A 14,102-nucleotide genomic window follows, 5' to 3' on the forward strand; every position below is an offset into this window, starting at 1 on the left:
AATTATTTGAGCAACTTTAGGATATGAGGCTTTCCCCAGGCACCCCAGGCCTCCAAGCAGTGTTGAATAACATGCGCGGCCTTTTCCCCTGTCAAAGACTGGGAAAGCCATCTGTAATTTTCTCCGCTCCTCTAATGGTAAAAAGGAGTCGGTATCAAATTTTTGTTGTAACTCATATAATGGGGGTGCTGATGGAAGTACACCCGCTGGATTAACAGGCGGTGGCCTCATATTTGTTTTTACTTTTGGCAGCCGATATCTATCGGGGTGGTATCTGTCTTTCTCTAGCTCTGTTTCCTTGCTAGAGTCTAAAATCTCAGAGTCTGAGTTGCTCAGCTCTAAGGCCTCTAGTTTCACCGTAGGGTAGAGGCTAGGTTTTGAGTCTTTATTTCTCTTAAATTTACCGGGGTGTGACCGGTTATTTCCTATTTTTTCTCCCCCCTTTTTTTGTATCCTGGGGAGGGCCTTTTTCTTAGACATGTCCTTCCTTTTTTGAGCTCCTAATCTCTCATCTCGTTTGGTTTTTGATATATTATCCTGTACCTCTTTAAGCGTTTTTTGACTCTCTGCTACCGTGGGACAGCAAGCCTCAATCTCTAGACAGTTTTTAATTAGGTCTCTCTGTTTTGAAGAGCCCATTATGCTGGCAGCTACCTGGGGTAAGCTTGGTCGCGAACTAGAACATCAGCCATGGTGAGCACAATATAAGACCAATGTGAACAAAAGAAGAATGAAGACTAGAGTTAAGGCTTTTACTGATCCATCCCATGTGGTAACAAATTAAGAACAAAGTCAAAAAAGAAGGTATCAGAATAAAGCATACCTCTCTGAACTTACCACCCTGTAGTTCTGAATCCACCCCGTCCGAGGGGTCTCCGCTGTGCCGGCGATGTTAACAAGTTCCTGGGTTTTAGCAACAGATGTCCCGCACGATCGTCTTGCCGGCAAGAACGACATAGGACACTCGGATCCTTCTGCAGTAAAGCTTTAATGCGTCTTGAGAGAGAGAGCATCAGCTTACAGAGTGGAGACTCCGAACTCCTTATAAAGGCTGTCAACGGTGGCCTCGGACGTGTTACCCCATGATTGGCTGCAGCTTATCAGACCATATGACGCCACGGGAGAGGCAGAGACCAAGGAATGGAAAGTTACCCAGCGCCTGCACATTTTACATTCGGTGCCTGCCGGATGCAGGCGCCATCTTATAATGGAGAATGTAGGGACGGCTCCCTACACCAAAGGTACTGGTATGCAGGCCATTCTCTGTTTCGAGATATTTGATTACACTATGTAAAGATATGTCACTGTGATTGGTGTAATAAAAATCTAAATAGCCAATAGATAGGCAGGAGGTATAGGCCGGACTTCTGGATAGAGAGAGCTCAGGGAAGAAGAAAGAGGGAGTCGCCAGCCAGACACAGAGGGAGCAAGATATATAGGAGAAGAGATAAAAGCCTCACGCCACATATCAACACGTAGACAAATAGAAATGGATTAATTTACAACATAGAGCTATTTAAAAACAAGCCTAAGCTGAACTTTCATAATAAGTCTCCATCTCTTTTATTTTTTTTTGAGCTGGAACCCTCCCCCCCCCAAAAAAAATTCATCTACAAATGGCACCCAGCATGGGGCTACATATATCCACCTAAGGACTGAGAAATCTTTTAAAAAAAGTTTGGAACACAGAGTCAAGCATGGCTTCCTGATGACCATGTTTCTCATGCAGGTTCAGTGACATATAGGGACATGGCCTGTGGACTGGAGCCAGCTGGCAGTGTCATGTGCCAGCACCATTTGCTAAGCTGAGCCTCGTGGCAGCTGACATAGTTTAAGAGTTGTCTTACACAGTCAGAGAATGCTGCTGACACTCAGTGAAGACAGATCCTGATGGAAAACTCCTCTAAGCAGGTTACAGTGTGCTTAAAAAATATGCATAAGCTTAAAAAAGAAAAGAAAATGGGTATAGACAATCATACAAAAGTAAGTTTATAAATAATAAGATAGTCTTTGAAGAAAGAATAAAAAAAATATAAAGAGGTCAAGACACACAAAGATGGAATATACACAGAAAGCCTGAATCCTATATGGTGTCTTGTTGACTTTGAATTTTTTGATTGCATAATCAAAAACAAGCAATAGCTGCTTAGAGATATTGGATTGTGAAAACCGCTAAATTAAACCCATCTATATATTTTAAAAATTCCTTAACTTCAAAATGGAAGTAAAAAATATGTTGTTTTGGGAAAGAGGTTATGCTTAAGTTTCCACAGAAAATGAAAGACTGTGTGTAGGCAGATTTTTCTTTGGGCTGCCAGCTCACAAAAACAGAATTTTAAAGGGGGGAATGTTGTAATCTTTTTGTACACTGTGAAGATGTATCAATGTGATTGGTTTAATAAACAGCTGAACCGCCAATAACTAGGCAGGATTTCTAGGCACAGAGGATGCTGGGAAGAAGGGTGGGGATGCCAGGAGACAGAACCAGCAGTATAGACAGTACAGAGATGAGATCATAAAACCATGTGCTGGGTCCTCTGGCAGGTAGGGCTGTGGAAGGCCTGGTCCAGCTGGTCTCTTTCTGAGGCTGATGGGATATTTCTAGTCATCGGAGAGAACCACACTGAGTCGGGAGACTTGTTGAAGCAGAATCTCTCTTTATTGCATCAGGCAGGGTTGAGGAAGTGGGTGGGGACCTCAGGAGGAGGTGAGATTTAAGGGCCAATAATAGTTCGACACATTAGCAGTAGCTTGGCAGAGGCAGTTTTGCTGAGTCACTCCTATGCAGAAGTGATAGGCCAAAGACAGATTACCCAACTCTAGCCAGGCTCAGGAAGTTCTACTAAGCCTTGCATATGGGCCTTTTTAGGCCCAACAGCCATGAGGCAGAAAGTAAATTAATAGAAATTTTTTTAAATTTAAGTCATAAGAGCTAATTAGAAGCAAGCTTAAGCTATCAGCTTAGCTTTGGTAATTAATAACAAATCTCCATGTCATTGAAGGGACCAGCTCCCCTTTCGGCAGCCATAACAGCCGAACACGTTCTTGCCATAACCTTGCCTTGGTCACTAGGAGGTCAGATGCCTGCCTTGTGACAAGGAACCAATCAGAAGTTAGCTGGTGGCGCTATGCTTTACCACCCTGGGTGTGGTTTACGGACAAGCGCACAGCAATGACACACAAAGCATAGCAACAACCCTGGGAGGGCCTATGGGCCATAACAACCAGTTGGCCAATCAACACAGGGCAAGCCCTCTAAGGCTGGAGGCACACCAATAGTGAGCCTGTGCGTACCCCTAGACACTCCCCTTACACTGCCCTATAAGATCTCTTGGGAGGTCCTAGGAGCTGTCTTTTGCTAGCCATCCGCCATGGTGGGTGGGTGAAAGACCCAAGCTAACATGGGGTTAGCTCGTTAAATTACAATAAAGCCTCATGCAGTTTGCATCAAGCTCTCGAGTCCACCTGGTGATTGGGATGACAGTGAATGTGGCCTGGGACCCCGGATACCTGAGTTTTCCAGGGGGTCTAACATCATCATTGGGGAGCCAATGATCCTGACAAAGAAGTCCAACTATAAATGGCACCCCACATTGAGTGTCATATGTAGGTGGATTTTTCTTTGGGCTGCCAGCTCACAAAAAAATGACAAGACTTACTATTGATTATGAAAGCTCTGCATATAGCTTAGGTTTGTCCTACTAGCTCTTATAACTTAAGTTAATCCATTTCTATTCATCTATATGACTCATGGCTTTTACCATTCCTCCTGCATGCCTTGTTCTCCCTGCATCTAGCTCACAACTCCTCCTTTCTTCTTCCTAGAGCTCTATCTGTCTGGAAGTCCTGCCTATACCTCCTGCCTAGTTATTGGCCATTTGTCTTTTTATTAAACCAATCACAATGGCACATCTTCACACAGTATGAAGTAATATTCCATAACATCTGTGGATTTGATCAAGGTTGATAGAGATCAGATTTGATCAGTGGAGACCCCCTGAAAATGCTGGATACAGATATAAAGAAATAAATCTTAATAACTATAAGACAGGTGATATATATTTTATATGCTCAAACATAAAACAACAACAAAAAAATCACCTTTGGCTGGCTTGTGTTCAATGCAAAGTCCATACTTGTGTTATTACAGATATGAATGTTAACTTTAAAAGTTTTATGTTTTCAGAGTAAGGGGACCAGACACCAATGAAAGTGTGTGGCTCAGGTGGTCCAGCCTCTCAGAGTGCCTCTGTTGCAGTTTCCTCAGAGTTCTGCATCCAAAACAGTTTCAAGGATGTTGGCAGAGATGGTCCACTCTCACAGACTATATTCTAGCCAGGACTTCAGATGAACCCTGCATTTTCCCATTACATAAGAGACTGGGCAACAAATGATATACAGCTAGCTCTCCCAGAACTTGACCATTATCCCAATTTTCTCAGGTACCCTAAAGATGCCATCACCCCCCAGATAATGGGAAGCCATCTAGAAAACATGATACCCACATTTCCAAGAGTTGGAGTAGGTGGTTTTGGGTCATTCAGTGGGTTATGGATGTTTGTCATTTTTTTGGGGGGGGGTTCCAAATTGTTATTAGTCGTGGTCAGTAAAATACTGAACAAAGGAAATTAGTTTCAGGGATTTCTTTCTGAAGGAAAAAAGGGAGATATGATATAGAAATGATGTAATAAAAGGGTAGATTGTTTAGTCTACTTTTGAACAACCACTGGTCTCAAATATCTTACACTGGTATGGATTTTTGTATGTTGATACAAATTTATTGTTACTTTTGTTATACTGTATTATATGTTCCTATTTCTTAAGATATTGTACCTATGCAGCTCACTTAAAAATGTAATGTAAAGTTTCAGTCTTTGAAAACTATTTAGGTTAATAAAGAAAAACAGATTAGTTATTAAGGTCATTGCTCTTCTCTTCCAGGGGTCTCCAAGTTTTATTAGCATTTGCTGCATTGGTTGTAGCATCCATCTAGGTACGACAAGTATGTTGTTGTCTTAGTTAGGGTTTCTGTTGCTGTTACAGAACATTATGCCCAAAAAGCAAGTTGGGGAGGAAAGAGCTTATTTGGCTTATACTTCCTGTTCATATTGAAGGAAGTCAGAACACAGACTCATGCAGGGCAGGAACTTGGAGGCAGGAACTGATACAGAGGTCATTGAGGGATGTTATTTACTGCATCACCTCACATGTGGATCTAGGCACAAAGATATCAATTGTTACAAATACAAGTCTACCTGTCCTATCACTACCCTGAAGTTAACCTTAGGAGATATAATAGATAATCTTTCATGCTTGGCAACATCTAACTATAGTTTCCAAAAATCTCCCTTCTCAGAACCCTGCAGTATCAAAAGCCTACTTGGCACTGCAGGGAACCTGGTTAACCTGTATTTACAAAAATGGATGGCCTCTGACAGACTACAAGAGTCCTACCTTTTGTGTTTGCCTGACAGACTACAGGAGCTTTACCTTGTGTGTTACCATCCATTGTTTCTCAAGTTATATGCTTACAATGGCCCCAAGAATGCTCAGCACATTTTCTCCTGGCTTCCTGTTGATCTTTATCCGAGTAAGACTTAGACCAGCTGAAAAAGCAGCCCTAATGATTACCTTGGTAAGAGGTGAAATTGGAATATCCTAGATGACCCATAAATCCACGATATAGGATAGGGGATATAGGACAACTACAGACTTCCATTGAAATGCTTCTCAATCAGGTTGAAATCTTTGGCTGAGTTAGTTTTACTGAGTTGGAGAGGGAGAGATTTATTGTTCATGTGTTGGAGAGATCTTTGTGTATCCTTAGGAAAAGCTAGCTATTTATATGCATCATTCCTTAAAAAAATACACCCTACAAAGTGGTCAAAAAAAATCTAAACATCTGATGAGGGAAATCCTTCTCTATATACGTTTCTCTTATTGGTTAATGAATAAAACACTGGTGGCTGATTGGCCAGGCAGGAAGTGACATAGCTGGGCAGAATCATAATATAAGCCGGGACAAACAGGAAATCACTCCGTTCTCTTCGGACATGCCACCGGAAGATAATGAGTCAATGCTTTGACTCTGCTAAGACCAGCAGAGAATAAACTAACCAAGGGAATCCCTTTTTGCTTTAGCTGACACCATTTTGTGTGCTTCACGCAACCACCCTTCATCCTGGCTAACTACACAATGCTTAGAACATTCTAGTCTAGCCATACTTGTAGTTTTAGGAAGTCCATTATTTTAATCCACTAGAGCATTTGAAACCTTTTTTTTTTTTTTTTTTCCAGACAGGGTTTCTCTGTGGCTTTGGAGGCTGTCCTGGAACTATCTCTTGTAGACCAGGCTGGTCTCAAACTCACAGAGATCCGCCTGCCTCTGCCTCCCAAGTGCTGGGATTAAAGGTGTGCGCCACCAATGCCCAGCTGCATTTGAAATCTTTTAACAGAAACTATTGAAACTTCTGACACCTGGCCTGTCCCTGGTATAATATAACTGTGGATGGGGCTTCATACAGATCACTGAAATTTCCTCAAATAGGTCACACTGTCACAGCCTAAGGGAGCACAAGATGAGTCCGCTGGCTATCCCAGCCTGCACATTTACCACAGTCCCTCCCAAGACAGATATGCCACCTCTACCTTGCCTGGGACCACAACTGAAAATAGAAGAATGGAGACTATCAAGAGATCTCCTGTTGGTTGTTCAAAATTTTTAATAACAAAACCCGTTTATTTAGGGGATGGGTATAGGCAAAGGTGAGTAAACGCCACAGTCTCACCCCAGCACTGAATATGGAAAAGGACAGATAGTGAAAAAGGGAAATCAGAGTCCCATTAATAAGGGCAAATGTAAGCCAGAACATAGATGGACACAGGGATAAAACTAAGGAGCAGTGGAATAAACAGATGAATGGAGGAACAGAAAGCCGGTGATGCAGGGCCACTCCCCTAACTGGAATGCAGGGGTGAGGGGCTCTGGGCTGGTGAAGCTCAGCGGTCAGCACTAGATCGAAGGTCGGTAGTGAGTGGGTCATGTTGGATCGTTTGGTGCAGCATCAGGGCAAGTAATCCTGCTCGGTTGGTCATGGCTGTGCGAACATTACGTTCCTGCTCAAACAGCTCGTCCAGCTTATACCACTGCCAAGGAAGTGGAAGGAAGCATAAGAACCAGCCCCCGGAGCTCAGGCTGACTGAGGTCACACCCAATATTAAAACCTACCACCCGGACACGCTCTAAGTCCACTTCTGCACGCCGAAGCTTCTCCCAGCAATAATGGCGATTGCACTGGCGCTTAGGCAGACGGCAAAAATCACCTGTGAGTTCAAAGACATCACGTACAAGTGGACACCCACAGACCTCATCAGCGGGCACCTGCAAGGACACCAAGGGCAGAGGTGATGAGGTGAGAGGAGGAATGGAGAATCTGAAGGAGAGTGAAAAGGAAGCAAAAGGAGAGGAACTGGAGATGATCAACAGGAAAGGGAGGAAATGGAAGTTGACAGGAAAAAAAGAGAAGGAAAGGAGGGACACGAGGCAGGGAAGGATGCAGGTAACTGAAGGAAAACCTTACTTTGGGGTCCCGTGAGTGCTCAGGACATAGCACCTGGAGCCGCTTACAGTATGTTTTGCTCTGGGGATTGTAGACGTCACAGAAGAGTCGGGTAGCCCTGTCAGAGATTAACAGGAGAGCAGCCTTGAGTAGCTCCTTGACCACTTCAAAGGCCCACACTCATCTCTAGCACCAATTCCACACATAATCCCATTCCCAATCCCCAGCCTTAACCACCCTTCTCTTAACACTCTAGGGCACCATTACTCACCCTTCAATGCGTGTGGGGTACATGGACCCAAAGGATGTCTGGCTCTCATACTGGAAGGATGAACACAAATAAAAGGACTTTGGGTGCCCTCTCAAGATACCACCCATTCAACAAATCTGTGGGCCTTGCAGGCCACTGATATCCCTACACCATCCACTCTCTCACACTGGCCCCTGACCTTGGCATAGCAACGCTCCATGTGACGCAAGGCAACACGTGGGTTGATGGGATGTCCACAGGAGACACAGAAGATCTGTAGATCTGTGTCGTCACTGTCATTCTCATTGTTCTGTATGGGGGAAAGAACGATGAAACCAGGCAGGACAAGGTACTGGGTCCTGCCCAGCGATGGCTATACAACTCTTTTTACCTCCTCATCCTCACGCACAGCCTGCTGCTTAGCACGAAGAATGATGGCCTCAAGTTCATGGAATCTGCGTTCCATTTCTTGAAGACGGGTTCGGGCACTCTGCTGTTCACGGCGGATGCGTTCCAGGAGCTTCTTGCCATGTTCTTCAGCAATGCAGGGGCTTTGCTGCCACTGCTGGATGCGCTGCGGGAGAATCTCATAGATTCGGCTGCCGGGAGACAGTGAGGTGTGGGCAGAGAAGCACCAAAAGCAGTAAGTGGGGTGATCAAGGGACAGTGAATGGATAGACGATGAACAGGTTCGAGGATGGGTGGCTGAGTGTGTGTGTGGGGGGGGGGGGGGCAGGCGGTAACTGAATGGTGGGTTCATGTGGCCAGATGGGGGTTTGATTGAACAGTACATAGACAACTAGCTGGAGGGAAAGCTCTGGTCATGCCTGCTCTACTTCCTGACTACCTTCAGTGCCCCAGGAAAACTCACTTGGCTGCCAGCTTCATGCCACAGTCATCTGAACAATACTTAGAACCAGGCTGGGCAGCATGCACACAGCCAGGCCCCAGGCACTGCGGTAGTGATGCAGGGTCCTTGGCATCAGCCCTCTCTGGGTGTTTCCATTTGTCTTTATGCTTCTGCTTCTGTCGATGCCGTTTATATCTCTCCTCCTTCTAAGGGGCAAGACAGGTCATGTCAAGGTGCAAGAGAGGTCAGCCTTGGGCCTGATCTGCCTTTCCACTCCAGCTTTTTGGTTCTTCCCCTATTCAGCCCCTGACTTCTCCATCTCCCTCCCTGCCCCATCCTCTTCCTTTTCCACCCATTTTCCCCTCTCCATCACCTTCTTCTCAGACTTCTTCTCTCGACGCTTCACGTGCTTCACTTTTACGGCCCGTTTCCTCATTGCGGGATCCAGGAATGGGGACTCTTCTGCGTCACTCATCCAGGGCTGCAAGAAGGGCATGCACTGACCCACCTGACCAGCTCATGACCACACCACCTACCGTTTCCCAAAGCAGCCTTGGGTGCCCTCTGCCTCCTCTTTCCCATGCTGTGACTTCATCATCTCCTGTTCCTCCCCCACCACAGGATGCTCCTGCTACTCACTAGGCCGTGATCATCAAAGGCTCCGGCACAGAAGTCCTGGTACAGGTCAGGGTCCAATGCCAGGTCCTCATCTGAGAGTGGCTCGGGTGTTGCTGTAGCCTCTGGCAGCTCCTTACCCACAGATGACAACACTGTCCCCTCATCTTCACGGATACGCCCCAGCTTCTGGGATGGCTGTGGCTGCTGTTGAGTGGGTGGTGGCCGGCGGGGCCTTGGCAGGGCCTCTGAGGGCGTCACCGGCGAGAGCTGCGGGGCAGAATCTCAGGACTGGCCCTGACCGCCCTGCCCGCATGCCCTGCCCCGCCCTGGGGGGCTGGACTCACCGAGGAAGGGAAGTACTTGTACGATTCCTGTGCGCAGGAGGAAGGCCTAGGTCAGCCCCAGGAAAATGATGGGTCACCCTGTCCTATCCCCAACTACTCATCCTTGCCTGGTCTACACAAAATGTTTTAGCCCTCCCCTCACCTCAGACATACGCTCAGTCCTACCTGTTGTGCCCTGGCATGCCTGACCACCTAAAAATATATGCCCCTGCCAGCTAGTTATGTCATGTGGCATTCACCTGAACATGCTAGGCCCCCTCCCACTCATCTGGACATAATGAGGCCCCACCCCACCCCACCCACACTTTCTCATTTGTAGCTCAAGCAGCCCTACTTGGGCCTCCCAGCCATGCTCTCCCACCTGAACCTACCCAGCTCTGTCCATGCTTACCCGTGCCCGCAGCTGACACTGGCGAAGCCGGCACTTCTGCCGGATCTTGTTGGGCCCCCCGAACTTCTTCATGTCACGGCAGAAATCACAGTGGCCACAGTCCTCAGTGCGCCGGCATGCCTCACACTCACCACACATTCGGGCTGACCGTTTGATTTGTTGCTGTTGCTGCTGCTGCTGGTGATGCTAGGAGTCAATGCGCAGGATAGACATCAGGAACCCAAATGGGGCCCAGAGCAGAATTTTACCCACCCCAACCACCGCAGTCACTCACCTGGCTAGGTGTAGCCACTAAGGGCTGTGGAGAAGATTTGTGGGGCGAAGCTGAGCCCCGAGCAAGCATGGTCCCAACCCCTGTCCCTGACCCTGCCCGGCGCTGCAGGTCTGGATCTGAAGCAGGCCTCTTGCGCCCTCCTCCCTCATCCCGGGGCTCACTGCCGTCCCGCTCACTGCCATCCCGTTCCCGGGATTTTTTGTGTCGGTAACGAATCTCCAGCTTCGGGTCCTTCTCTATGAGGCAAAGAGTAAGACCAAAGTGGGTTTGTGTGTGTGTGTGTGTGTGTGTGTGTGTGGCGGGTGGGGGGGGGATATGAATGATCCCAAAACCTCTTTCTCTGTTCCCACCCCAACTACTTCTCTGGCTCATGTTATAGGCGAGAGCTGCCCTCTCCCTTTAGGATCCTCCATTATTGCTCACAATGGAGTTGGTATTCCAATACCCCAAGGACCGACAATCACTCTGTCCACAGAGGACACCTCGATTACCCATGAGCCCTCCCATTACGGTTCCTCTTCATCTCTTGGAGCCCACCTGCCTTCCCCACTGGGCCTCACCTCGGCAATCCCGACAGTACCATTCCCGGATGGCTTTGGCCATCTTCTCAGTGATCCTGATGCAGTCCCCATGGAACCACTCATTGCAGTTGTCACATCCACTGCATATAATGGAGCAAGTGGTAGAGACGTGAGGGGTGGGCTTCATCGGTGCTCCCCAACCCCGCCAGGCATCAGCCCACCCACCTCTCCCCAGCTCACATCATGAAGCAGTTGATGTCTGGTTTTCGGCAGATGCAGTAGATGGGAGCATTCTCCCCATTCTCAGACTTGCTGTCCTCTCCAGCATCTGGAGGCTCCAAGTCTGAACCGTCTCCATCCTGTGAGACCCACCCCCAATGATGACTCCTTAATTCCCGCTTACAGCTCGACCACGGCTCAACACAAGTTCCTACTGTGTCTTTGGACTTCCTCCCTCTCATAGATTCCCATCAGCCTCTCCCTCACAGATCGCCCAGACCCTCATCACTCAACCCTGGGCCTCATTACTTTGCTTATACTGCTCTCCCATCACACACATCACTGACAAGCATCCTGTCACTCTTAACTGCTCATCACAAACACTTACCACATTGCCGCCTTCAAGAGTTCTACCCGGATATCTCTTAATTTGTTGGGCTGTCGTCCCATCCCGGCTTCCCACAAGTCTCTATAACTTAGCTCACAGACCCCCAACCCCAATGACGGTTTTTCAGAGCCCCTGTAAATACTCATGGCCAAGACCTTATCTCTCTGACCAAGGATCCTCACGTGAAGGCTTCCCACAAAACTGCCACCTGCAGTCTCTACTTAAGTCCCACTATGGACCCCCTACAACGGTTCATCAAAGAACTCACAGATGGTTCACTTCAAACCCCATCACACACCTTTTCCCATCGGCCCCCAGACTCGGCATCCACCTCACCAGAAGCCCCGTGCGCCTTGCCAACAGGCAGCAGTTGCCAACCCCACCGACCTCTGCCTCGGAACCGCGATCCAACCGGATACTCACCATATCTCCTCTCACAGCGCACCCGCTCTGGACCCCCGGCAGCACCCAGCGAACCTGAACGAGCCCCTAGGCAGCGTCCGCGGCGGTGGCAAAAGCGCCCACAACCACTTCCGCTCCTGGTCCCGCCTCCACGGCACCGCACTCTGAGTCTTCTCGCCCAGAACGACCGCTCAGCAGCAGACAAATAGGTCGCCCAACTACAGCCGCGAATGTCGCCCAGGCGCCGCCATCTTAACCATGGAATCCGTAAGGTAGCGAACACCGTACGTTCCGGGAGATATGGCCGCGCCTATCTGCAGGTCCTCGGAGCGCGCCGCCACCTTATCAGTCAAAGTCCGTACGGTGGCCGCCAGAGGGCAATATGGCCGCGCTTGCTTCGCAACTGCGACGCAGACGTCATCAGCTGTTTACGCCTCATGGGGCAGACTCCGTACGTTTCTAGGCAACGAATGGCAGCTTCCGGTTCACGGCTGTCAAAGGGCGTGGCCATCACCATAGTTGACTGTACACTGAGTGCTGCTGCCACGGGCAGGATAATCCTGTTACTGCCTAAATCATGTCTCATTCATTCCTCCATCCAGTCATTTTACCCTTCCACGTTTATAAATGGGATGCCAAGGCTCCGCAAAAGAAATAAATATCGTGTTGTAACTGCCCAGTTGTTTACCCACTTTTTACGCGCCTCGTCCCTCCTGTTTTTCAGCCAGATCTGGCTTCATTTTCCTTTTGTTTGTTTTATTTTATTTTATTTTATTTTATTTTTGAGACAGGGTCCCTCTAGCCCTGACGGTCCTTAACTCGCTGTGTAGACCAGGCTCGCCTTGAACTCAAGCTAACCATCTGCCTTTGCCTTTCAAGTGCTAGAATTAAAATAGTGCATATATATATATATATATATATATATATATATATATATATATATATATGTTTTAAAACTTCGTAGTGGCACACGCTGGTAATCCCAGCAGAAGTGGGAGGATGGATGAGGTTAGGAAATGCAAATTCACATCCTACCTGGACTACAATGTGAGTTCAAGGCCAACTTGGGTAATTTTGAGACTTTGTCTCAAGAAGAAAATAAGAAAGACATGCAGCCGGGCGTTGGTGGCGCACGCCTTTATCCCAGCACTTGGGAGGCAGAAGCAGGTGGATCTCCGTTCAAGGCCAGCCTGGTCTACAGAGTGAGTTCCAGGACAGGCTCCAAAACTACAGAGAAACCCTGTCTCGAAAAACCAAAGGAAAAAAAGAGAGAGAAAGAAAGAAAGACATGGAAGGAAGGGAAATGGAGAAGAAACAATGAAAGAAAACAGAAAAGTAAGGAAAAGAAATAGGTGTATACTCCTTAAGAAGCCAGTACTATTAAAATTTTAATTATATAGCTCTAGAAGTGAAAACTGGTTGCCAGGTATAGTAATATATTAGTAATCCTCAAGTAAAAGTGTACAGTATTGTCCTAGTATTGCAAAAAGTGCCCTAGTAAAGCAACAAATAATTAAAAGAATTATTAGAGCCAGTGAAATGGCTCAGCCTGTCAACCTGAGTTTGATTTCTAAAACTCATACTGACTGCCAGAGCTGTTTTTTTTTTCTCACTACACACACACACACACACACACCAGGATGGGGGTTACAAGTAAGGAGCTCTAGAGATAGCTCAGTGGACAACAGCACTCTTGCCAAGGACATAAATTCAGTTCTCAGCACCCCCTAAGGTATCTCACAACACTCTGTAACTCCAGCTCCAGGGGAACCCTACAGCCTCTTCTGGCCCCTAAAGGCACTGCACACACATGAACAGTTCTATAAGTTGCACAATAACTTAACAGTATACCACTCTTTATCAATTTCTTTGTGTATTGATGGGGATGTTCTTCTGTATATATGTTCCTCTTATTGGTTGATGAATAAACACTTATTGGCCAGTAGCCAGGCAGGAAGTATAGGCAAGGCTACCAGATGAGGAGAATTCTGAGGAGAGAGAACAGAGAGGAGTGGCCAGAGAAAGACGCCATATAGCAGCCAAAGGAGTCACATGCTGGAACATTTATGGGTAAGCTACAGCCTTGTGGCAATACATAGTTTAATAGAAATGGGTTAATAATTAGGAGAGAGCTAGCCAATAAGAAGCCTGAGCCATGGGCCACACAATTTATAATTAATATAGTCTCTGTGTGTTTATTTGGGGCTAAATGGCTGTGGGGTCAAGAGGGGAAGAAATTCTGTCTAGTGTCTGTTTTATTAGGCTTTTTGAGACAGAGTCTTTAGT

The 14,102-nt window shown here is 47.1% G+C and overlaps 1 protein-coding gene across 2 annotated transcripts; it reads right to left on the bottom strand.

Annotated features, from left to right (window-relative positions):
- Positions 1-6,699: 6,699 nt before the first annotated feature.
- On the bottom strand, positions 6,700-12,182 carry Cxxc1 (CXXC finger protein 1). 2 transcript variants are annotated; one of them, XM_035440063.1, is made up of 15 exons: positions 11,838-12,182; positions 11,048-11,166; positions 10,847-10,947; positions 10,287-10,522; positions 10,013-10,198; positions 9,622-9,648; positions 9,299-9,544; positions 9,033-9,140; positions 8,681-8,862; positions 8,201-8,408; positions 8,009-8,119; positions 7,831-7,880; positions 7,581-7,677; positions 7,229-7,381; positions 6,700-7,146 (listed from the first exon to the last, which is right to left on the bottom strand). In XM_035440063.1, exons 1-15 carry the CDS (start codon positions 11,838-11,840, stop codon positions 7,000-7,002), a joined length of 1,974 nt encoding a protein of 657 aa, XP_035295954.1. In that variant the 5' UTR covers positions 11,841-12,182; the 3' UTR covers positions 6,700-6,999. The 2 variants fall into 2 exon arrangements, with proteins under 2 accessions (XP_035295954.1, XP_027253692.1); XM_027397891.1 differs by having other exon boundaries at positions 8,681-8,865; positions 11,838-12,181.
- Positions 12,183-14,102: the final 1,920 nt, after the last annotated feature.

The sequence above is a fragment of the Cricetulus griseus genome, chromosome 2 (assembly GCF_003668045.3).
Source record: "Cricetulus griseus strain 17A/GY chromosome 2, alternate assembly CriGri-PICRH-1.0, whole genome shotgun sequence".
Classification (NCBI taxonomy): domain Eukaryota; kingdom Metazoa; phylum Chordata; class Mammalia; order Rodentia; family Cricetidae; genus Cricetulus; species Cricetulus griseus.

Excerpts from the sequence above, each read along its gene's own strand:
- Cxxc1 (XM_027397891.1), bottom strand. Across the intron at positions 7,881-8,008 it reads TGGAGCGTTGCTATGCCAAG|TATGAGAGCCAGACATCCTT; the intron begins GTCAGGGGCCAG and ends TCATCCTTCCAG. Across the intron at positions 7,678-7,830 it reads TACCCCACACGCATTGAAGG|GGCTACCCGACTCTTCTGTG; the intron begins GTGAGTAATGGT and ends AATCTCTGACAG.